Source organism: Lepidochelys olivacea (genome assembly GCF_965140295.1).
Source record: "Lepidochelys olivacea isolate rLepOli2 genome assembly, chromosome: 9".
NCBI classification, from domain to species: domain Eukaryota; kingdom Metazoa; phylum Chordata; order Testudines; family Cheloniidae; genus Lepidochelys; species Lepidochelys olivacea.
Genome location: NC_140419.1, coordinates 83,582,299 through 83,607,867, shown reverse-complemented (window position 1 = coordinate 83,607,867; position 25,569 = coordinate 83,582,299). Strand labels below are relative to the sequence as shown.

General features: G+C 44.0%; 1 protein-coding gene across 1 annotated transcript; it reads right to left on the bottom strand.

Moving 5' to 3' along the window:
• Positions 1–2,968: 2,968 nt before the first annotated feature.
• Positions 2,969–25,040, bottom strand: PGK1 (phosphoglycerate kinase 1). The gene is made up of 11 exons (XM_084638758.1): positions 24,878–25,040; positions 19,325–19,375; positions 17,217–17,372; positions 16,957–17,101; positions 15,293–15,396; positions 12,033–12,152; positions 8,278–8,392; positions 7,386–7,565; positions 5,532–5,709; positions 5,164–5,262; positions 2,969–3,439 (listed from the first exon to the last, which is right to left on the bottom strand). The coding sequence occupies exons 1-11, from the start codon at positions 24,940–24,942 to the stop codon at positions 3,399–3,401; spliced, it is 1,254 nt and encodes a 417-aa protein (XP_084494884.1). The 5' UTR covers positions 24,943–25,040; the 3' UTR covers positions 2,969–3,398.
• Positions 25,041–25,569: the final 529 nt, after the last annotated feature.

The following is a 25,569-nucleotide window of genomic DNA, read 5'->3' as shown; positions in this document are numbered from 1 at the left end:
GTCAATCTCCATACTATGTTATAAATCATCCTATAATGGAAATGTGGTGCTAGAACACAAAGATCGTAAGCTGATGATGGGAAATTGTACAGAATAATATATTTAGCAAGTGAAGAGTAACAAAAATATAGCAGCAAGGAAGAACTTCAGCCCTTGCAGCTGGGAGTGAAACATTTTAAAATAAAAGGCTTTAAAAGATTTGTGTGAATTTAGCCTTGGTGCTAAGTGTCACATTCACAACAACTGAGTGAAGCCTTTCATTTACACACAGAACCAAGATGCTACATTACAACACAAGCCATTTAAAAATTATCTACAGTATAATAAAAAGGTCATGAGCCACCTCAGTACTTCAGCCCTGTGAATGCCATCGACCCTAACTTGGAAAGACCATCATTCAGTCCTTGAGTTTGTCAGCTGACTCTCTCAAGGCGGCCTACTACCATCACGTGTGGCAGTTGTGGTGTAACAGTTGTTGATTGTCAACTGTTGCAATTTTATTATCCCTTTACCTGCATTTCTAAGGTACCTGCATGGGTGCAAGAGCAGCAGCCATTTCCTGAGTCACAATTGATTCAGGATGTCAGAGGAGAGAGACACGGTCCCTTGGAGGCATTACTTTTGCTCTTCCTTGTTTTATTTCTCTTAATCTATGGTTTCCTCAAACTTGTTCATAATCCAAGCCATATTTTAACAAAGGATTTCTCATGGATGGTGCCCTTTCTATTTACAAGTGCATGATATTCTTTTGGCAACTACCTGCATAGAATAGTGAGGTTACAGGAAAGCTTTAAATTTAGTTGTCTTAAGTGGATCCAGTAGCTGAAAAAGAGCAGACTGGGGTGGAGACTTAGGGTTGCATTTATAAATGCAAGCATTAGAGGTGTTCAAAAACCAAAAGGCAATTTTTTCATAGCCAGCTCTCCCAAAGCATGTGTGAAATGTAACTCAGCCCAGCTGTAAACATTTTCTTCTCTTGTCTGTGCAGACAGATGTCAGAAAACAGTGTTTTAGGCCCAAATACCTACTCCTGCAAAAACTTGTTTTGTCCACACTGATAAGTCATTAGATCACCTTTACCTCACAGTGATGTTTCACAAGTTACTGCTGTAGCACCTACAGTGTGAACAACCCATTAAGACTCCAGTAGTCAGTCTAGTAAGAAGCTAATTGGACGTTTTACAGCATATTTACATTTCAGTCCAAAAGGCACATATGGTACACAGCCCCCACATCTCACTGATACAAGATATGTCCCAGAAGCCGGAGCATATGCCACCCCCCTTCCGCCCAGTGTTTTCTTCTGTTGAAGACTGCATATTTTAGAACACTGTCGCTAAATTTCCTGTACGGGGAAGCTGTTAGGAGTCTCCTTAGCTGCTACATCCTGTTATGTAACACAGCAGTTCTCAAATTTTAGCAACCCAAGGACCCCCATTTTGATTTAAAATTTTCAGGGACCCCCAAGCCCCACCACTCAGCCCTTACCCTGCCCCCTTCCCCGAGGCCATGCCCTTGCCCCACCCTTTCTCTGAAGCACTGCCCCTCCTCACTCCATCCCCCCTCCCTCCCTCCCTCACTTTCACCATGCTGGAGCAGCGGGTTGGGTGCAGGAGGGGATGCACGGTGTGGGCTCTGGGAAGGAGTTTGGTTGCAGACTCTGGCTGGGGTGCAGGCTACAGTTGGGTGGCACTTACCTTGGGTGGCTCCTGAAAACATCTGGCACATCCCCCTTGCAGCAGCTCCTAGGCAGGGGTCTCTGTGCGCACTGCTCCTCCCCGCAGGCACTGTCCCATAGCTTCTGTTGGCTGCAGTTCCTGGCCAATGGGAACTGCAGAGTCAGCGCTCAGGATGGGGGGGCAACGCATGGAGGCTCCCTACCCCACCCCTCAAGGACATGCCAGCCGCTTGCGGGAGTGGTGCAGAGCTGGGGCAGGCAGGGAGCCTGCCTTAGCCCTGCTGCGCCACCTCAAGGACATGCCAGCCGCTTGCGGGAGTGGTGCAGAGCTGGGGCAGGCAGGGAGCCTGCCTTAGCCCTGCTGCACCACCGGACTTTTAGCGTGCAGGAGGCATGGAGAGGAAGGGGGAGGAGTTGATCAGTGGGGCCCTGCAGACCCCCAGGGGTACCTTCAGGGACCCGCAGAGGTCCACAGACCCCAGTTTGAGAAACGCTGATGTAACAGGTTTAGAACAAGCGGGGAGAAGGGGATATGGGGGAGGGGTTCTTTTATTTTAAATTTATTCTTTTTAAAATGCGGTTTCTATGATTGCTCCCCAATTGTCCTATAATGGTGGCTAGAGAGGGTCTCAGCTAAGAGTTTCAGCTATGCCACATTTAGTGCACACCTTAATGCTTTTATAATTGCTTCCCTTAACAGTTTGAAGGGAGGTTAATTTTTTGAAGTTGATTCTCAAAGAGTGAGCCAAGGTGGCACCCAAGTCTTTCTTTGTTTCACTTGCGTGTACATGCAATGCAGAAGCGGGAAAAGAATGCTTATAACTTTCAGGGATTCCTAGATTTCTAGTATATCCAAACTGGATGTATCATATACCAGCTAAATGAGCTGATTTCTTTCAGATTTGCAAGTGCTTATCCAAGTCTGAAATTTCCCAAATTTCATCCTAATCTGTTACCTGAAATTAGTTTTAGCTCTAATCTTATCAAATAGTGGCGGAGTTCTGGCATAATGGTATATATGCTGATTTTTTAGGGTAAGGTCCTGTTGTTGCCCTGATAACAAATCTGGCATCTGCAAGCTTCAAAGCAACGAGCATCATGCCAGGAAAATCAGTTTCAGGAGTATATTAGGATGCTAATAATGCCAAACACTTGGACAGCTTGAAAATGCATTTTAGAAGTTTACAATGCATTAGCACAAAAGGGAAAAAACCCAAACATATGAAGCACAGCTTTAGATGAGTGCATTCTTGTGCAGGTGACTACGTGAAGGAAGGAACACACACCAACTGGTGAGCACTGACACATTTATTCAGCAGCTATTACAGTCAATCTCAAAAACAAAAAAAATGTTTTTGAACTGTCAAGTGACAAAAAACAGCTGCTAAAAACACTGAGCAAGCTTAATGCAGCAATCTATTTTGAGAAACAGACATTTAATAAGGGTTAATCTCTTTAAGAGGCAAAATATAAATATATACACTCTAAATTAACACCAACAATTTAACGCACTACATTAGTTCAAGTGGGATAACCGTGGACAAATCCACATCATGTAAACTGTAGACTCAAGCCACCTCCGTTGTCCTCTTCTCATAATGCCATCTAATTTCGGTTTACATTCTGTGATCTGCCTCTTGCAGAGTTGAGATACAGAAGCGCAGCAGTGTTGATGGTTAGGAGCTGTGCACAGGAACATACTGGGGAAGCGTTCTGTCCATTACACATTGCTTAGAGCATTTACACCAGGAAGAACTTTACCTGTTAGCAATTTAAAAACCCAAGGAAAGTTAGGTTTACTTTAAAAAATAATAATAAAAATAAAAGTTTAACCTAGCATCTTGCAACATTTTAACAAATCAGTCACGATTGAGCTGCAAGAGGACACTAACCCCACATACCCGTTAATTTTTGTAGCTATTAGTGTTATACTTAGCTGCTTTATATGAGCAAACACACATTAAAGTGCCAATGAACATCTGATACACAACTGTATTCATATGAAAACAGAAAATCCCTTTACATGAAAGGTAAAAAGTCAAGATTCCTCTGCTCAATTAACATGGCTTGTACAATTCTATCCAAGTCCCTCTTACGATCTAATCCAAAGCCCATTGAATTCAATGGAAAGACTCCCATTGACTGCAATGGGCTTTGGATCTGGCCGTTGATGCTGTTCCATATTTTTGAATCATAGGTGACCTGCAGACCTGGAAATGGAAAGGGATTTTGTGGGGAGTTAACATTACAAGCCTTTATTTAAAACAAAACGAAACAAAAACCCCACAACTTGTGTTAAATACCATATTACTGAAGTACAGGATTTTTTTCAAAAAAATCTAATTTTTCCCACTGTTTATGCCATTTTACTCCTGCACCTCATTTGGTTTTGAGGATGAAAATAGACTATTTGGTTTCACTTTCGTTGAGTCAGTCTTATTCTTATGCTGTAGTACAATGCTGCAATAGTTGATTTTTAAAGAGCTCACTAGTGTTCACAACGCTTAAGTATTTCAAATCAGTTAGGGGTTCATTACATTTAGAGACTGTACACACAAAACCTACATTTGGGCCAAAACTAAACAACTTTGTCCTTTCAAGTAAGTCAGCTGCACAGTGCCCCTTCCAGCAATTTGCATTTTTTCCCTTCACCATTACTCCCTAGGCAACAGAAACAAAAGCCCTGTCTAGCATACAACCGCTGAACGGCACTACTATCTATTGTGGCTTCTCTTTTATACAGTATGTGACAGCACTAGAGAATTTACACATATTGGGAAACAGCTAATCATCAGAGGAAATGAAAACCCATTCACAGTACAATACAACCCCCATAAAAGAGTCCTATAAATTCTCACTATTTTAAACTTTCAAATCTACTAGTGTACAATTCTAAGTGACCACTAGAGGGCACCATAAAATGAGTGGATAGTTTAAAAGAATGTTCTAAAGCTACTGTAAATTTTGGCTAGAAGTACAGACTATTCAGCCTTTTTACATCGGTTGCTTCATGAAACCCTTTAAAGAACTATTACAAGGATTAACTAACTATTCCTGGTGTTAGCATCTGAGACAAAGCCTCTTAGTATGTTTACATTTTTCCTTTTTAGAAAGAATGGGGATGGGGGGAGCAAAGGCATGGCCAGGAGTTTAAAAAAAACAAAGGTGAGCTCTTAAAATAGTGTGTTTTAGTTTCTACCAATTCATTTCTGCCCCTTCTGGAATGAGAAACTGTTTTTAGAATAGTACTGGAAGAAAAGAGGAAAGGAAAGGGAGTAGAGTAAGGAATGAAAGTAGCATTTAAAATAAAAAAGTCACTAGGTATCTCAAAGGTAGTGACAAAGCACGTCCTATGGCCAGTGAAATACAAGGGACACATTACATTACTATGCCACCCCAAAGTAAGCCCCAGGCTAGCTGAGAACCGGCAGAGCTACTCCCCCCCCTCAGTTTCTGAACTAGATTAACAGAAGGAAAGAAGTTACCCTCTAGAAGTTCCAAGCTGGCACCACCTCCGGTGCTGACATGGCTGACTAGATCCTCGGTGTTCCATTTAGCACAGGCAGTAGCAGTGTCTCCACCACCTGTTAAACAAAGCAAATTAATTATAGATCGAAGGAAATTTAAATTCATCCAACTAAGAGAAAGCTGGCATGGAAGAATCTGCTCTTCCTCTCAAGGCTGTGTGTCAGCTGAGTCTACCGCAGCAGTGTGCTCCAGCACCCTTCAAGGCCACACTTGCTGCCAGAGCAGAACTGAACAGTCCCTTAAGGAAGAGCATGAGATTTTACAATCACTTTGTAACTCGATGCCAGCAAGCAGCAACTTATAATATATCGACACAAAATCTTACCAATAATGGTGATGCAACCCTTGCCAGTAACTTCCACAACTTTATCCATCAGTGCTTTGGTTGCTTTGGCAAACTTTTCCCACTCAAATACACCAACTGGACCATTCCACACAATTTGCTTGGCCCTGCCCACAGCTTCCACAAACTTCTTAGTACTTTCAGGACCGCAATCCAAGCCCTAACAGGTAAGAGAACATGGATGCAATTACTGTACAGCTTCATCAGAAATCACCCACATATAGGTAGCTTCCTTAAATAATTTAAAAAAAAAAAAAAAAAACCACCACACACACACACACCCTCACTAAATCAGAGATTCCTGCACCACCTCTCAGTCACATCAGCCTGACAGGTGCTAGCCACATCTGATCGGTGTCCGTCTGAAAGACACAGTCACCTCCTTGGGACAAGGACTAGTGAACTTATTTATAACACAGTAAGCTCATTGCTAGTGCAGGAACAGCAACAGATTGGATAAGAGGTGAGAGCTTTCCCCCCCCTCCCCAGGCAGTGAATATTGAGGAACTAGGAGGAAATTGCTAGCTGTTGCTGCTATATGGTGAAGCCTGCTGTGGTATTTCTCTTATTATGAACAGTCATTTGAAAAGAAAGTTAAAGCACTCAGAGCCTTGGAGAACAGTCTTTGCCATTCACTATAAGTCTAAATACGGAAATTGCACATCCCCTATTTTATGCAGAACCTCTCTGATCTGAAATCAGAAGGTTTTAAAAGGAATTTTATTTTTTTCATCTTAGTATCGGACAAGTTACTCAAGATTTATACTTAAAAATGCAAGACAAGAGACACATTTTCACAACTTATTTAGTCAATATACACTACACGGCTGAGTACATGCACAAGCTTCCTGCACAGAATCTTAGAAAAGATGCTCATCCTCTCCCCAATGTACTTTCCCTAGTTTATTTAGTGAGACTGGAAATAAGGTGTAAATTTTTAACAGGGAGGTTACTTAACCATTAAAAAAATGCTCCAGTTCAAAAAGGAATTATTTTGGGGAAGATTTATGGCTTGTGCTATACAGGAGATTAGACTAGATGGGGCGGGCAAACTTTTTGGCCTGAGGGCCGCATCAGGTTTCTGAAATTGTATGGAGGGCCAGTTAGGGAAGGCTGTGCCTCCCTAAACAGCCAGGCATGGCCCGCCCCATCCAACCCCTGCCGTTCCCTGATGGCCACCCAGGGGACCCCTGCCCCATCCACGCCCCCTGCTCTCAGTCCCCTGACCACCCCCAGACCCCTCGCCCCAAACTGCCCCCTGCCGCCCCATCCAACCCCCCTCTCCTTCCTGACTCTTCCCTCCCCCACCCAGGATCCCTGCCCCATCCAACCACCCCTTCTCCTTGACTGCCCCCAGACACCCTGCCCCTAACTTCCCCCGTCCACCCCATCCAACCCCCTGCTCCTTCCTGACTGCCCTCCCCGGGACCCCTGCTCCCATTCAACCTCACCCTCTGACCACCCCGACCCCCATCCACACCCCTGGCCCCTGACCGCCCCCCCCCCCGAACTCCCCTGCCCCCTTACCACGCTGTCTGGAGCACCGGTGGCTGGCAGCATGGCTGCACCAGGACATCCAGCTACGCTGCGCAGCACAGAGCACCGGGTCAGGCCGGGCTCTGCCTTGTGCTGGCGGAGCAGTGAGCTGAGGCTGTGGGGGAGGGGGGACTGCGGGGGAGAATCCGGGGGCGAGCCTCCCGGGCCAAGAACTCAGGGGCTGGACAGGATGGTCCTGCAGGCCGGATGTGACCTGCAGGCCTTAGTTTCCCCACCTCTGGACTAGATCGTTGCAATGGTCCCTTCTGGCCTTGGAATCTATGAATCTATTACACCTACCATCCAGCCAGCAGGGATCCCTGAGGCCACAGTGGCTTCCCCACTTTGCGCATTCTCATCAAATTTATCTGCAGTAATAAAGTCAACGGGCAGAGTGATCCTCACACCATTCTTCTCAGCCTTGGCCATCAGGTCCTTGATGATCTTTGATCCCTCTTCATCAAACAGAGAATTGCCAATCTAGAGGAGGAAGAGTGTGGTGGGATATTTGAAAAGAATTTCTTTCAGCTTTCAATCACTATGGAGGGGTTGCTATGGGTCTACTAATCTGAAGCAGCAGGGAAAGCTTGTTTTGAGGCTCCAAGGGGCTATCTACACCGTGATACCAAGTATCAGAGTCCAGGCTTACTGATTTGGGCTTAGGGATAAAAACAGCAGTGTAGACACCTCGTGGGGTGTCAGAGCCCAGACTACAGACCGACTGCAATTGTATAGCACAGTAGCCCGAGTCTCACAAGCCCAAGTCAATTGACCTAGCCATAGCAATGCCATGGGTCTTTTATTGCAGTGGAGATATACCTAATATGCGCTTTAGGAGAGAAATTCACCCCTGGGCTGAGGGTCAGCATGAGTCCTTTGCCCCACAGAATTCCTTTTCTGACGGCTGACACTGGAGGCCTTTGTTGCTGGCTCTCTGTACAGGGCTGAGCGTCGCCCAAGGCCACAAGTACTTACTTTCAAATTATTATTCATTCCTTGACAGCATCCAGACCTCAGCGATAGGCCCCCATAATGCTGGCAAATTGAGACCACTCAGTATTACATTTGTTCTCGAGTTAGATTATGAACTTTCAGTTCTGAACTCCAGGAGAAGGGAGAGAGAATGATCTAGTGCAAGCACCTGGCCTCCCTCCTCCTCCCCCTAAAACAGGCAGAACTGCTGGTTTCATACCTCCATATTGTTGAGTACTTTGAGAAAAGTGAAAGCCATTCCACCACCAATGATCATCTCATTGACTTGATCCAACATGTTATTGATGAGCTGAATCTTATCCTGAACTTTAGCTCTGGTGGGAGGAGAGAGGAAGAGAAAGCAAGTAATATAGTTAGACATAACACTATTTGAGCAGGATTTTTTTGATTTAAGCAGTGCATTTTTCCTGGATCTTTGTACCTTGCAGGAGGTAACAACATGCAAGACAGAGCCATTTTAGCCACCCAAGAATTGCAAAACTCAGCCTGATATGCTCCAGGCTTTACATCTCAAGGCCATCCTGCAACAGCTGGTATAACAAAATCAGGGAGTAATACTACAACAGCACTGGCAGCAACTCCTAGGAGATAAATATTCAGCACTTAATATTTTCATATCACTGTATAAACATTACCTATTCAAGCCTCACCACACCCATGTAGCGGCTACAATTCCCATTTTACAAACTGGGGAGAAAAAGTGACACTTGCCAGGCTTCCCAGAAAGATAGCAGCAGAACCGGGATTAGAACATCAGAGTTCTTGACTGCAGCTAATGCATAATCCACTGTGATCTCACACTGGCCCCTGATGCTCAGTTTATGTAATTAGCCCAGCACTACCACTCCATTAAGTTAGAATTACAGCAGAAAAAGCCACCTTCAAGCTACTTGAACTGCTTCAAGATCAAAGCCAGTACAGAATCCCTCTCCCCCAAAAAGAAAAGGAGTCTATTTTAGGCATAAGTTTCAGATCACAATGCTATGACAGTGTCCATAATACTAAAATTTCAGAGATGGCACCACGTGAACCCATGCTCTCCCCTCTCTTTAATACCAAGTGTTGCAGATTTTCTTCTCTAACAGAGGGCTTGTCTACATTAGGGATTTACCCCACTATTGCCAACCCCAGTTCAACTCCACAGACATTACATCACCAGGAGCCACAGCACAGACAGTGCACTGGTGCCAACACCATTTTAAGCAGCTGGCCTCCTAATGTTGCTAACACTGTTGCAGCTGAACTGGTGGGCAAGTTTTGTAGGGTACACAGGGCCAAAGAGCAAACCAGCAACCAGGTCATATAGAAGTCCCATGCCCTGTGCAGCCAGCAGCAGTCCCAAGCTGGAAGAAGATGCATGTGACAAGAACATTAAAAATGACAGGGTCTAAATTAGCTGTTACCACTCAAGCAAGAGACCTTGGAGTCATCGTGCATAGGTCTCTGAAAACATTTGCTCAGTGTGCAGCAGCAGTCAAAAATGCTAACAGAATGTTAGGAACCATTAGGAAAGGGACAGATAAGAAGACAGTAAATAGCATGTCACCACATAAATCCATGGTATGCCCATATCTTGAATGCTACGTGCAGTTTTGGTCATCCCATTTCCAAAGAGATATATTAGAAACAGAAAAAGTACAGAGAAGGGCAACAAAAATGATTAAGGGTATGGAACAGCTTCCATATGAGGAGAGATTAAAAAGACTGGGACTTTCTGGCTTGGAAAAAAGACGATTAAGGGGGAATATGATAGAGATCTATAAAATCATGAATGGTGTGGAGAAAGTGAATATGGAAGTGTTATTTACCCCTTCACAACACAAGAACTAGGGGGCACCCAATGAAATTAATAGGCAGCAGGTTTAAAGCAAGCAAAAGGAAATACTTCGTCACACAACATAGTCAACCTGTGGAACTGGTTGCCAGGGGAGACTGTGAAAGCCAAAACTATAACTGGGTTCAAAAAAGAATTAGATAAGTTCATGGAGGAGAGGACCATCAACAGCTATTAGTAAGGCTACGTTTTAGTCAGGGGTATTTTTAGTAAAAGTCACGGACAGGTCCCAGGCAGTAAACAAAAATTCATGGCCCATGGCCTGTCCATGACTTTTACTAAAAATAACAGTGAACAGAACTGGGGGGGGAGGAAGGGGGCGGCGGCCTGGGGGGGGGCAGCCTGGCTGCTTGGGGAGGAGACACGGTGGCCCGAGACTGCCCCAGCAGCAGCCAGGGCATCTGGCACAGGGGCTGCATGAGCTACCCCTGAGCCAGGCGCACCAGCCACTGCAGAAGTCAGGGAAAGTCACAGAATCCGTGACCTCTATGACAAACTCACTGCCTTAGCTATTAGCCAAGACAGTCAGGAATGCAACCCCATGCAGTGGGTGTCCCTAAACCTCTGACTGCTAGTTGCTGGGACTGGATAACAGGAGATGGATCATTTGATGACTTCCCTGTTCTGTTGGTTTCCTTGAAAGCACCTGGCATCAGCCAGTCAGAACACAGGACACTGGGCTAGACGGACCATTAGTGTGACCCAGTACAGCCATTCTTATGGTCTTATTTGTAGTGTGATCTCTTGATTTCATCAATATCCTTGATGTTCTGATAATCTGTCCCTTCAAGATGCAACTTGAGCAGGAGCTTCCACTACCAAGAACTAAAGCACTGCTCCCTTTAATTCTGAAAGAACCATTCAGGCCAAATGCTGCCATTGGTGTTGTGTATGCAGCTCCTATCGCTCTCCTAGACTGGCATGTGCATATAACAGAAGGCAAGATGTGACTAAGATTCTGAAGGGTGTCAATAAAGGCAGCATTGCTGAGAGCGTTGCTAAGCCCAGGTCATGTTATGAAGAACAAACAATGGAAGTTTGAGCTTTTTATATTCTATAAATAAAACAGTATTTCTTAAGAAACAGGTTAAATTTTTGGGCAGAACGAGAAGCAGGAGTAAGTGGAATCTCAGAAGAGAATACGAGTGTTCATGTTATTTAATAATCATGTCGTACTGGACCACAAGAGGCTACGCAGAGTCCAAGTCTCATATCACTTAGTCAGGTGTCTACACTGTGTTTTTATTCATTCCTCAGGGTCAAAGCGACCCTGGCAGAACCAACATGCCAGCCTGAAAAGCGCGCACACATACCACAAGAATAAGCAGCACATGGGGAGATTACTCCTAGTTACTCAACAGCTGTCCCCCCGGGGAAAGTCTTTGTACATTAAATTGCCTGTAAAGAGCTGAAGTGAATCTAACTACAGTAGGTCACAGTTGCATAATGACAGGTAGTGTCAACTTACAGAAAGAGACATTGAGTTTGCATTAGGTCTGTACTCTGAACCCCAGTAGAAAGGTCACTAACTGACAACCTTCTGTATCAAGGCCATTGTTTACATCTAAAAGCTCTTCTGGTTCATTTGCACAGCATAATGCTGCTGGCTAAGACTGTGTCTACACTGCCATTTTCAGCGCTAAAACTTTAGTCGTTCAGGGGTTTGAAAAAACATCCCCGACTGACAGAAGTTTTCGCACTAAAAGCGCCAGGATAGATAGCGCTTTACCCCTTGTTCACGGTGGTGGTTTGTTTTTTTAAATCGCCGGGAGAGCTCTCCCCTGGCAATAAAGTGTGTCTATGCTGCCCACGTCACAGGCGGCCACGGCCGCACTGTAACGTGGGCAGCGTAGACATACCCTTACTCTGATTAGGGCAGCTAAAAAACTAGCACAGTATTCAAACAGAGCCTGCCAGCAACACTGGAATGGACAGAGCCAGTCAGCTCCTCTGTAGGGTTTGAATTACATGGGACTCAAGATTTGCACACCATTTTTTGCTTAGGAAGAAAACAATTCTTGTTCACAACACAAACTGGTAGAACTGTTCATTCACTCTACACTCAAGTGGGTGTGTGTTAAAATGAAATAGTGCATGTAAGATACACTTTTGGCTCTTACCCCCCAAGGATTGCCAAGAAGGGCCTCTCCGGACTCTCCAGAGCCTTTGCAAAGTAATCCAGTTCTTTCTTCATCAGGAAACCAGCAGCTTTCTGAGGCAGATTAACGCCTACCATGGAGCTGTGGAATCAAAAGGGGGAAAAAGAGTTCTGTAATCTGTAGAAGAGCCATCCAACAGCAAAATCCTAACATTCCTAGTGCCAGGGGACCTTTAATGTCCACAGCAGCATATGTTAACCCTTTGTTTTCATACAGATCTCTTGTTGCTGAATAATGACCACACATGAGTCTAATCTTACTGTGTTTAGTGTTCTGTAGATAGCTCAGAGAATTTTTGCATGGACCGTTTGACATGCAAGGGCCAACACCTGAAATTCTGGGGTGGGAACAACAAAAATAAAAGCAGATTCATCTTCACATAGCCCTGGATTATGAAATAAAGCCCAGCAAGCAGGCCCTCCCTGGAGTTTGCGCATGTATATATGCACACCCCACACATGTGGATGTCTGCTGAACTAAGTTTCAATCTTTAGGGCAAAGGATTACAGAGTTGTTTGCCTGATAGTCTAGAGAAGTCCTAGCCAAGTGATCTTAACTCTATGCCCCATCTTTCACTGCTTGTCTTCAAGGGAAACGTGTACAACACTTTCAAAAGGCTAGCCTGGGAACTTAAAACAAGTCTGCTAGACACCAAAACACCATGTACTAACAGAGACACTGGTTTTTGGCTCATTACAAAAATTTGTCACACACACACAGCCTGCTACCCTTTAATTGCCCACTTCAAACTCTTTATGCATAACAGTCTAACCCCCACTTGCCCACTCCGTTTCAAGTGACCATTTCCAATATGCATTATCTCTTCTGCTTAACAATCTGTCTGAACTTTTATTTGGCCAGACCCTCTGCTTTCTTCTCCAGACCTGAAGAAGAGCTTTCAAAAGCTTGTACCTTCCACCAACAGAAGTTGGTGCAATAAAAGTCCTCACCCATTTTGTCTCTCAAGTGATTTAAGTTTCAATAGCCTAAAAGTCAGTTCAAAGTTCATATGCTTGCCAATTCTTATTATAAGAGGTAAACTCTAAATAGCTACAAAATGAACAGGACTCGACTATACGGTAGCTAGGTTAAATTCAGCCATTTGCTCAGAAAGGGTTCATGGGTATGGGTAAAAGCTGCATGGACTATGTCATTCAAGACTAAACTTAGTTAGCTGACAATGGAACTGGGGATTTCTCAGCATACATCCAGAAATAATGTCACAAGGCTATTGAAAGTAAAGCTGTATGTACATTTCCCATGTGGTGGGAAGCTCAGCAGGTCTTCGGTACCTGGAAAGATACTGGAGCAAATTATTATACAATGAATTTGTAAGCACCTAGAGGATAATAGGGTTACAAGGAATAGCCAGCATGAATTTGTCAAGAACAGATCATGCCAAAACAACCTGGCCTAGTGGATAGGGAGGAAGGAGTAGATGTGATCGATCTTGATTTCAGTAAGGCTTTTGACACAGTCCCATATGACATTCTCATAAGCAAAACAAAAAAATGCAGTTCAGATGAAATTACTATAAGGTGGGTGCACGACTGCGTCACAGACCATGCTCAATGGTTCACTGTCAACGGGGAGAACATATTGAGTGGGGTTCTACAAGTGTCAATCCTGGGTCAGGAAAAGTCCGTATTTAAACTTAGATAACAGAGAGGAGACTACGCTTATAAGATATGTGGATGACACCGAGCTGGGAGAGGTTGCAAGCACGCTGGAGGATAGGGCTAGAATTCCAAACAAACTTGACAAACTGGAGAACTGGTCTGAAATCAACAAGATGAAATTCAATAAAGACAAGCACAAAGTACTTCACTTCGGAGGGAAAAAAAATTAAATGCACAAATTACAAAATGGGGAATAACTGGTTATGCAGTAATACTACTGAACAAGATTGGGGGTTATATTGTATCACAAATTGAATAGGAATCAGTGTGATGCAGATATAAAAAAAGGCTAATATCATTCTGGAGTGCACTAACAGGAGTGTCATGTGTAAGACACAGGAGGTAATTGTTTCGCTCTACTCAGTACTGGTGAGGCCTCAGCTGGAGTACTGTGTCCAATTCTGGGTGCCACACTTTAAGAAAGATGTCAAAGTGGGCAGAGTCCATAGGACTGCAACAAAAATGAGAAAAGGTTTAGCAAATCTGACCTGTGGGGAAAGGTTAAAAACTGGGCATGTTTAGTCCTGAGAACAGAAGACTGAGGGGCAACCTGATAACAGTCTTCAGGTATGTTAAGGGCTGTTATAAAGAGAACTGCTCTCCATGTCCACTGAAAATAGGGCAAGTAATACTGGGCTGAATCTGCAGCAAGGGAGATTTAGGTTAGATATTAGGAAAAACTTTCTAGCTATTAGAGTAGTTAAGCACTGGAATAAGCTTCCAAAGGAGGTTAGTCTCTAAGGTGCCACAAGTACTCCTTTTCTTTTTGCGAATACAGACTAACACGGCTGTTACTCTGAAACCTCTCCTTACAATGTATATGATAATCAAGTTGGGCCATTTCCAGCACAAATCCAGGGTTTAACAAGAACTGAGGAGGGGGCGGGGTAGGAAAAAACAAGGGGAAATACACATTGTAAGGAGAGTGATCACTTTAGATAAGCTGTTACCAGCAGGAGAGTAGGATGGGAGGAGGTATTTTTTCATGCTTTGTGTGTATAAAAAGATCTTCTACACTTTCCACAGTATGCAGCCGATGAAGTGAGCTGTAGCTCACGAAAGCTTATGCTCAAATAAATTGGTTAGTCTCTAAGGTGCCACAAGTACTCCTTTTCTTAAAGGAGGTTGTGGAATCCCCATCTTTGGAGGTTTTAAATAACAGGTTAGACAAAAACTTGTCAAGGAGGGTCAAGATTTACTGGGTCCTGCCTCAGCACAGAAGGCTGGACTTGACTTCTCAAGATCCCTTTCAGCCTTACATTTCTATGATTCTATATTTGGATCCCCCCCAAATCACAGCCCCAGCAGGCTTCATTTTCCTGAAGATTTATATCCATTTTTGAACGACTAGGGGTACTCAACATGCAAATTTCAAACTTTATCAGAGTTGAGTTGCAGTTGCTAATCTGAAAATTCCCTTTGCAGTGCTGTTCAGGACATCTTGCTAGTATAGAAGACCAGGACTAAGCAAACTCGCATATCCAGAGTGAATCCAAAGGACAGATATTCTGTACCACTGCCTGCAGAAGGTGGTTAACATACCTGTGAGCTCGGTGGGCAGTTCCAAAAGCATCATTGATATAAACATCTCCCAGTTTAGAAAGAGAAGCTCTGAAAGCATCCACCTTTGCAGGCTCAGCCTTGATCTGAGGAGATAAAGACAAGTTTGTGTTACTTAGTTACAATATGAACCAGCAGTTCTGCAACAAATAATTGCAAAGCAGACTCAGTTGTTCATTTTGGGTCTACAAATCGAACTACTGAAAGTAGGGAACATCTGAGAAGCTTGTTAGTACCCATGACCTAGAAGACAGCTTTTTGATACTGGTCAGGACTTATCTCATAGCCTCTTTTCCAGCCCAACCACTGGCAACAAGAGATTTTAACTGAGTTTAATATTCATGACAGAGACAAACCATTTTGCTCTTGTGGGCTGAGAAGAAGGGACGCCAAAAAAGAATTTCAGAATTTAGACTAATGCTATCAGTAGCTCCCAAGTTGACCAATTTAAGTGCTATTCAGAGCCAATAATTGCTAGAAGCAGAACAGGAGATGGATCTAGATGTAGACTTCGCTGCAGAGTGATGTGCTTAACAAGCTTCAGAGATTTCCCATCATGTTCAGTGTGCACCAGAAATCACCAATAGCCCCACAGGGCCACAGATTAGTAATATCACTGTTACTGCAGCATCGATTTTCATTCTGTTGGGACAAGAACCAAGCCTGCCACATCCTCCTTTACTGTCACACTCCATTGTCTGTGCCCCTGTTGATATGCTACAGCATGTAGTCAGCCAGTTAGAGACCGAAGTTGGAATAAGTGCAGACAATTATTTCTTTCGGAAGGAAACGAGTCTGGCCCTCTCAGTATAAGACATATTGTCTTCCAAGAATTAGGTTGTGTCAAGAAATACCAGCCGTTCACGGCTTCTTAGTGCCCATAATGGGAGCACCCTCTTTTCAGAGGCTCACTTGCACGCCAGGCTATTTTTTCTAAGCTAGAGTCTTGTGTGTCAGGCTATAAAGGGCACCATACTGTACATCAGCATTCCACTCCATGCACTGTATCTGAAGGGAGCCAAAGCCTGCCTGGCTAATGGGGTCACCAATGCTAAGAAAAGAAACCATCTGAGAGCAAGTGCTCTTCCTGACCTTCAAGAAAATGTCAGAGGTACAAGGCAGCACGGACCCTGTATGGTTGCTGATGGGAAAGCAGTCTTATTCAAGGTATTTCAGAGTGCTAGTACAATACAGTAGTTAAACAACCCATTAGTACCCCTAGAAATAAGACTGAAATGGACACATGGTTCTCACAGTTACAAAGAGGCAATAAATTCTCTCCTTCCATACTATATTTTCTCCTGTTCACATCCCAAAATAAAAACTCTTCAGCTGCAGCCAGTAGCTTCCCCATAACCCTTCGCTCTGCTCCTCCCTTTATAACAGTGCCCGCTACTGCGCCTTCATCCTGAGCTCCTGGCATCAACATGATCTTTCAATTTTTTACCTGTCAATATGGTCACTCAATATCATTATCGTATTAGTGCCTTTCAAACAGGCATTTGGAGAGTAAATGCTGCCAGCTATATCAGAGTCTTTCTAAACACATTCTATAAAATATCCCACACAGCCCCTTGTCACTCCTGCTTGCCCTACAATAGTGAATAAGGGAAAGACACAACTGAGTTAAAAATGAGATGTCTCACCTTGTTCCCTGAAGCATCTTTCCCTTTCCCCTCTTCTTCTACATGGAATCGGAGGTTTTCCAAGAGGATGATGGAGCCAGTTGGAGGATCAGCACAGGCCTTCTCCACCTCTGGACCCACACAGTCCTTCAGAAACAAGACCTTCCTGGAAGCACGAGTCAAGACACACAGATGCATCTAACTGACATCAACAACATCTTTTCTTATAAGATCCATTTATAGCGAGAGCCTGCATAAACTCAACAGCTATAAAACTTTACCTGCCAATCAATGCTTCAAGTTCTCCAACCACTGGTGCCAAGGAGAATTTGTCAGGCATAGGGACTCCATCAGGTCGGCCCAGATGACTCATCAGAACCACAGATTTGGCGCCATGATCCAAGCAGTGCTTGATGCTAGGGACAGCTGCCTTGATTCTGTAACCACAAAGAAAATGACAGAAGAGAAGTTCGTAAGGGGTTCAATTTGAGCTGCCAGAGAACTGAACTTGTTGGCCATTAAGCATGGGAAGCAGACTCCTTGAAGCATATCTGCTGGGAGCGACCTCTAACAGAAATAAGGGCAAGCTGAAGAGAGAAACAGCAGAAATAGGTTCTCATCTGAACAAATTGCAAGAAGACATTATTACATGACGGGGAAAGTCCACCACAGGTTTCCCTCAGACATTTGTAAAATCCATCCTTATTCTTAAAACACTGCACGGCATTACCAACAATACTACACCATATGGGATATCCAGCCCCTCCATAGGTCTGCAACAGGCACTGGTTATAATGATTGGTATGGTTGATCTTAACATCCAGGAGCCCATAAGGTAGAACTTTGCATGTGGAGATTATCCAGTAGCATGCAATCACAGCAACGGCACTATGGGGAGCTTCAGGAGTCCCAGAGTGCACTGGTATAACTCTAGTTGCAAGATGAACCGAGTATGGACATTTCTAACAGCTTCAGAAACAGTAAGTACAATCTGCACTACTAGATTTCTACCCATTTTTCAGTAGCTGAACTGCTGCTATCTTCTACTGTAGACAGGGCACAGGAGTTTTATGTACATCATCTAACCCCGATAGTTGTTCATGGTTAGAACGCCAGTAGACACTGCACCTTACAGAAACTAGCACCCCCCACCCCACTGTTGCCCTAGAAGCTGAACCAATAGAGTCACAGAGTTTAAGGCCAAAAGGGACCACCAGATCATTTAGCCTGACCTCTGGTATGTCACTAACCACCAGCATCACCCTGGAACTGCACACTAAATCCAACAAGTGAAATGTGATCAAAGTATTACATCCCATAGGAAACTATGATGTGCCCCAGACAGAAAATAGGAGGGACCGAGGTACACCAGTGCCCAAGGCCACCACAGTGGCAGAGAAATGATTAAGCAAGATATGCCCAGATAATCCTGGCAAGTGACCTGAACCCACACACGACTGGGGGTTTTGCCTTTCTCAAGGTCCCTGTCAATCTGACCTAGGGAAAATTCCTTCTGTCCCCACACATACTGATCAGTTAGACCCCGAGCATGTGAGCAAGAACCAATGACCAAGCACTTGAGAAAGAGGATACCTGGTCCCATCTCCAGCCATGGCTATCCTGATGCTTCAGAGGAAGGGATTCCCCCTCCTGCACAAATACACTGGGGGGTGGACCCCTTCCTAATCCCTGCAGATGGCCGGTAGTAATGGTGGGAAAATTTATCAAAAATATACTAGTGTAAACAGGGCTAGTATCTGTCTGTAGGTGCTGGAACAGTTACAAAGACAAGCAAAACAACTAGCCATTTGATCTTAATGTCCCGAACAACTGTTTCCTTGATTAGAACTAAGATCCCACCTGCACCAACTGGGGTCAACCAAAATGACATACAGCATGTTTTGTACATCAGTTGTCCCCTTCTATATCTGCAAAACAATCATTTTCAAAACATTGATGTGGTTGAGTGAGAGGAGAGGTGCCTTTGGCACCCCATGTCAACTCTAGCAGATTCTCACATGAGAATACAGCCAGGGAAAACACAGTTTCTTGACAGTTATAACATTGCAACCATGTTTAGCGTGGAAGCAAAGGCTTTGGTCTCTGCTAGGGAAATTTTTTTACAAATGTCCCACTATTGCTAACACCAGCAGTGGCTAATCTGATCTCTAGTATAGATAGGTTGTTGACAGCCACAGGCATTTTTATTAATGTTTCGGAGTTAGGCTTTCTCCAGGACAATTTAGATGACATAGTGGTAGCAGCTGGTGGCCTAACCACACTAACACATCATTGCTAATGCCATTGGAGCTGAACTGTATAGTATAATGTGTCCTTAGTATGGACAGGGCCATCAAGGCTTCTACTTGGATTTTAAGAAGAGTCTTACCTTTGGTTGTTTGTTATTTTGTTGTTCTTCATTGGAACATTGAAATCAACCCTAAAAGAAAAAAAAATGTTTTAAGCTCAATTGCAAATAACTGATTTCCTTTAAAAAGAGGTGGGGAACTTGCTAATTAGGAAAGCAATTCAAGAGCTCACTGAAGTGCAAGGTTTTCAGTTCTACCCTAATGTAGAGCAAGTCTCAACATGAAACTGGTATGTGACTGAAAACATCAGAATAGTGAGGTCACAGTAGCCAGGGTGTAGAAGGCAGGAAGGGAACAAAAAAAAGTTACATTAAATCTCTTCTTATGGATTCAATGGATGCTGCCACTTGTGAGTAAACATTAGTATCCATGAAAATTACATTGTTATAAGAGAAAGAAAAAAAGAGCATGGAAGCTTAAGGTAAACTATAGCATGTCATCACCGTGTTTAGTTATAAAAAATCATGAACGTGGTTAAAAGAATCATGCAATGTGACTACACGTAAAGGCATGACCGCATCTGAGCCAGGAAAAAGAGGACTGCAAAATTATGCAATATTATTGTAATAATAATAATATATTTAACTTTGCATTGAATATCTTGAGCATTAGAGCCAAACCTGCAAGCCTTCCATAAAGCTAACTCCCATGGGTCTGATGGTTTGATATCAACAAGAGTACTATATGCACTATCAGGCCCCATGTTATGAAACCCCAACACCACAGTTTATTCTCAATGGGGAGGAAAAAGCTTTATGAAACATCAGCTAGTTTCTTGCTCTTTGGAAGTTACTATGCAGACTCTTCCACTGAAGTGGAGGCAGGCACAAGTAAAGAGGGAGATGTTTAAAGATGAATGGCAAGCTAGGTGCCTAGTTTCCACTGACTTTCAACGGAAGTTAGGCGCCTTTGAAAATTGCTCTCAAAACTCCATTTCTCCAGCAGGATGCCAAGATTCATTTTCTACTTCTCTCAGAATCTTCCAGACCCAACAGTTAGTAATAAAGCATCTTCTAACAAAAAAGAAAAAATACTAATTTATTATCTCTGCCTATGTCTGCAGTCAGCCTGAAATAGAAGCTTTGAATAGTGTGTCCTTCCCCACTCATCTCAGTGTGTTAACTCTGAAGCCTATTGTTTACATTTATGTGGTAAACACTGCTTACAATTTTATTACTGATCAAGTCACACAACAATCATCCCTCCTCCTTACTAGGACCTGCACAATGTACTGAGAGTAGCATCGCATTTTGGTAACACAACTGGGCAGGGCTTGGAAGAGTACCATTACTTCCTCCTCCCTGCCCAATTTAGACTTTTGCTCTGGCGCCCACTGAAAAGGTAAGTTGATGCTCAGCTAGTGAGCTGATATGAAAGATTAATTGGCTCTGCAGACTGCAGTTTTCCAGCTAAGTCAGCAGCAATGATAAAACATCCTTAGGAAACCACATTCCCAGAACAATTACGATCAGGGGCCTTAATACTGCAGGGTAAAGAGAGGGAAGAAAATAAAACAATCCTGGTTACTCCATCAGGGCCTCTATAATACCTCTGTGGGTGCGTGGTGGAAAGCAGAAGGATTCCATGAAGTATTCCAGATATTGCCTGCAACTCTGATCTCTTCCATTTATTCTGTATGCACTCAGGTCTTTCAATCACAGGATTTTCAAAGCAGAGGCCTGTGATTTTTTGTTGGTCCCATTGGTGTACTGTGCTGTGCACTTAATTTATTATTTATAAGCTCCTTAATTATCCTTATTCTTTCTGTGGTTAGTTACTTGAGCTTTCTTGCATTCTCTTCAGCAGATCTCATGTGGATTTGGAGGGTAATTTCCCAACAGCACATTGGCCAGATGGTGAGAGAAAAGGGAGGAGTTTCTGCCATTTCTGTCTAGCATACTAGTACCCATAAGCTAAGGCATGACAGGAAGTTGTGTTGCATAAGAACTGAAGGCAGAACTTATTCACAGGATGCCAGAATGACAGAGAATGTTTGAACTTAATGAGAGCAGCCCTCTCTTTGCTTTTACTTCCAGCAATTCTGACAGGAAAACGTTGCTGAAGCATGATGACTAATGAGCAAAGCCTTTTAATTTTGGGGAAAATGGTAACTTTTACTCTGTAAAAGCAGTATCCCAGCATCTGGATGAGTAAATGAGATATTACCCTGGAGTTTGTGTGTCATAATATGAAATGGTCCCAAAATCCAGCAGGCTGCATGCATTTTTCTCTGCAGTGTGCTTAGTAAAAAATGCATGAGGCCAGATCTTTAAAAGCTCCAAGCAAAATAGGAGTAGCTGAGCAGAAAGAATTGAACTGGCAGCCCATGGTACAACAGACCAATAAAACAAACAAAAAAACCCCCCACCACCATAACACTGTCACTGTTTTACAATCATGAAGCAAATGAACAATTTGCTTAGCAAAGTCTCCAGTCCACCATTGCCTCCCTCTGCAGCCTTACAGCTAATAGACAAAGAAACCAGATTGCTCCTTAAACCGAATAAATGTAAGACTTATGGAAGTCACTAAACCACCAGTTTTGCTTAGGGCTCCTACCCTTTTGCATTAGCACTGAAAGACGGGTGGGGTATATATACACGTACACCAAAAATTATCTGAGTGAACAGGAGTAAAAAAAAAAAAAATTGTTAAATTCAGTATCAATTAGAAGACAAGCTAATTCTTTTCAGAGAAATGTGCTACAGACAAAAAACACAGATCAACCCTGACATCTTGTCTGCAATTTTGTATTTCCGTTTAGCAGCCTTGTTATGGTACAGACATATTTAAAAAATTAGCAGCAATATTGTGTTAGAAGGATGGTAATCAAGCAAAAACTAAAGTGAGTTTAGGATTATTTGGGTGACTTGAAATATTTCACCTCAGATGATGAATGCATATCACTCAGCAGACTTTGGACGGTTGATTGATTGTATGGACCCCACAATTCAAAGGGGAGAGAAGTAGGAAAGACATTTAAAGCCTTTGGTACAGTGGACATAGAAAGGAAAGACCAAGTACCACACTAAATTGGTAAACATGCAAGCCTTTGATCAAATGAGTCAATTTCTTCATAAGGTACCAAATGAATCACTTTTAAAACAACACCTTATTTCTTAAATCACAGAAGTTAATAATGGAGACCCTCTGATTTTACTAGATTCTATCAGCCAGTTCATCTTCTGCCAATGCAGGGTTGTACCCTAAAACACGTCACAGGAAAAACTGGTCAAATAGTAAGTGGTTAAAAAAAAAAAAGACTGAAATTCTTGTTCTTCTGTATTTGGGAAATGAACCAGGATGCATTTTGGGTTCTCTTTGCTTGAGTTTCTTCTGTCCATCTGGCAATACCAGCCTCCAGACAGCCAAAATCTTGCTGAATTATTTGAAAACAGAAGTACACAAGGTATTTCACAGAGGGGGAAAAAAAATCATTTTTACAGACTAGGAGCAGGCACAAAGGAAGTTAGTGGTATGGCCATTACATTCCACCTGCCACTCATGCACTAAATTAAGTGGTATGCACTTGTTATGTTGAGATGACCTTGGGAAAAGCCTTTGCCCTAGAAAGAACAAAATCTAAAGCTTACGTGCATGCAGGTACCACGTGCATGCAGATGTGCCTTAAAGCACTAGTGTACCAAAAGAGTTCACAGTGCCTAGTGTACCAATTCCCAGGTCAGGCTTAAAATTGATTTCTATAAAGGCCAACTGAATTTCCTGTTTAAGAGTCTGATATCAGGAAGTGCAATGCACCAACAATTCAATGAGACTCTCTAGTTGTGCTAACAGGAATCATCGTTATTCAGTTAACAGCAATGAATTCATTTTCAGTTGTTTATTGGAACAACTGGTCTAGTTTAAAAGGGGGGGTGCAATTTAAGCAAATATCCGTATATTTATAGCCTGAAATTTCAGTCCCCTGGGTAAGCAGTGCAAGATCTATACATGTTCCTATGTCAGAATGGATATTCAGAGCCACCAGAGGGCTATCCCATAAACTTTTGCCAGGTGAACTCACATCCCTGCCTGTCAATCATAAACTTCCTAAAAGGAAACATATCTATTTCATTCCATCTTATTCAGATTAGAATTCACAGTATTCCATCACCAGGCTGATAAAGGGCATTTAAAGAAAATCCACAGAAAAGTTTGTTGGACTAATAAAAAAAAAAAAAAAGCATGTAAATGATTGCCTGCTGGTTAAACGGGATACATTTTTAACACAGGTTTCAGAGTAGCAGCCGTGTTAGTCTGTATCCACAAAAAGAACAGAAGTACATGTGCCACCTTAAAGACTAACAAATTTATTAGAGCATAAGCTTTTGTGGGCTACAGCCCACTTCATCGGATGCACAGAATGGAACATATAGTAAGAAGATTATACACACACACACACACACAGAGAAAAAGTAGAAGTTGCCATTCAAACTGTAAGAGACTAATTAAGATGAGCTATTATCAGGAGAAAAAAAACTTTTGTGGTGATAATGAAGATGGCCCACTTAGACAGCTGACAAAGACAGACCAGTGCAATTTATGTCAAACCCCCAGGAACAGCCTGAGTGAAAATTAGAACTAATTTTATTTTTCCAAAATGTCCTTATACAGTTTGAAATGCCTCCTGAATACAATTCTAACAGGAAAAAAAAAAAAAAAAAAGATACCCTATCCACCTTTCCTAAAGCCGATCCCATTGGTGTGTGTCACAATCACAGGCACACATCGCACCACATGCCCTAGAGAGGAGTCTGCTCACTGACACATCACTCACACAAGCTGCTGCAGTTTCATGAAGCTGGGCCCAAGTAAAATATGAACCAACACGTGGTTGCTAGATTTGGAAGGGGGAGGGGGGATTTTTTTTTTTTAATGCCCTGTCTTTTTTAGGAACGTGTACTGAGACCATTAGAATAAATCCCTGAAATTTACTGGGTCGCTGATTGGAACCATAACCTCATTCTCAATCACACACAGACCTTTTACAGATTTTTGGCACACTCATGAGGGTAACATTTAAAAAAAAAAAAAGGAGCGTGAAGAACGACTGGCTGTTGCCAAAGCGTGTGCTACTTGATGCCTTACGTAAAGCTCCAGCTGCTGGAGTCCTAAGAACCTTACTTTAATTTAAAAAGAGAGAGAGAGAGAGAGAAAAAATTTCTGGCCCTCGTGGCTGTGGAGAAAACCTGGAAAAACGTGCCCCGAACCCATGTAAAAAGCTGAAACACCGGAACCCAAAAGAAAAAAGAATCTGGACTCTGTATTTCAGAAGCTCATCATTTTTGATCCAATCTCATGGGGGGGGGGGGGGGAGTGACGCCTGATTTCTGAATGCCCGGCTGGGCTTGGCGAGTGACATTACCAAGGCAGCCCTCTGGAGAAGGCCGGCCGCAGTCACCCTGCCCGGGAGCAGGCGGGCCCGGAGGAGACCCTGTCTCACACCTGGGCCGGCCTGGCCGGACAGGAGCTGGATGGGGGCGAGTCTCCCTCATCCAAGCGGGCCCCACTCACTCCCTGCCGCCGGAGCCGGCTGCCTCCACCACGGAGCCCTGCCCAGCCCGGCTCCTCACCTCATGATCACCCGCTTGCCCTTCACATCCACCTTGTCCAAGGTGAGCTTGGTGGAGAGAGACATCGTGCCCGCCGCTGGCTCCGTCCTGCCCAACGCGCCCCAGATCCGCCGCCCGCTGCTCTCCCTGCCGCAGCCCGTCACGCTCTGCCCGGCGCCTGGGTCACCCCGGGGAGGCGGCAGAACCGGCCCGCCCCCCGCCCGGAGCCCATTGGGCACCCGGCCGCGCCGCGTCAGGCAACTGGCCGGGCCGCCCGTCAATCAGCGAGAAGCGGCCGCCTCCTCGGGAGGCGGAGCCTGCCTGGGTTGGGCGGTCACGTCCCGCACGGAGCCCTAGCTCACCGAGGGCGGGAACATGGCCGCCTGAGGGGCGGGGCGCTGGGGGTCCGGCTCTCGGTGACGCGGGCTGTAGGGCCGCCCCTTTCCCCTGCTTTGGGAAAATGGGGATTCAAGTGCACCCTGTGGCGGCCTACTCTGTGCATTGCTAGGCCTGGACCCCTTGTAACATCCCCACGCACCCACTGGAGGATAGGCAGTTACATGCTGCCATGCGTTTCACCTCTGGCCCCTTGCATCCGACTCCCCTCCCATGGCTCCCAGTTCTGAGCAATATTGCTCCTCCTCCTATCAGACCAGAGGTTGCCAGTGGCAGGTTACTGGAGAAAGTATGCGCCAACTCAAGCCTACCGCTGC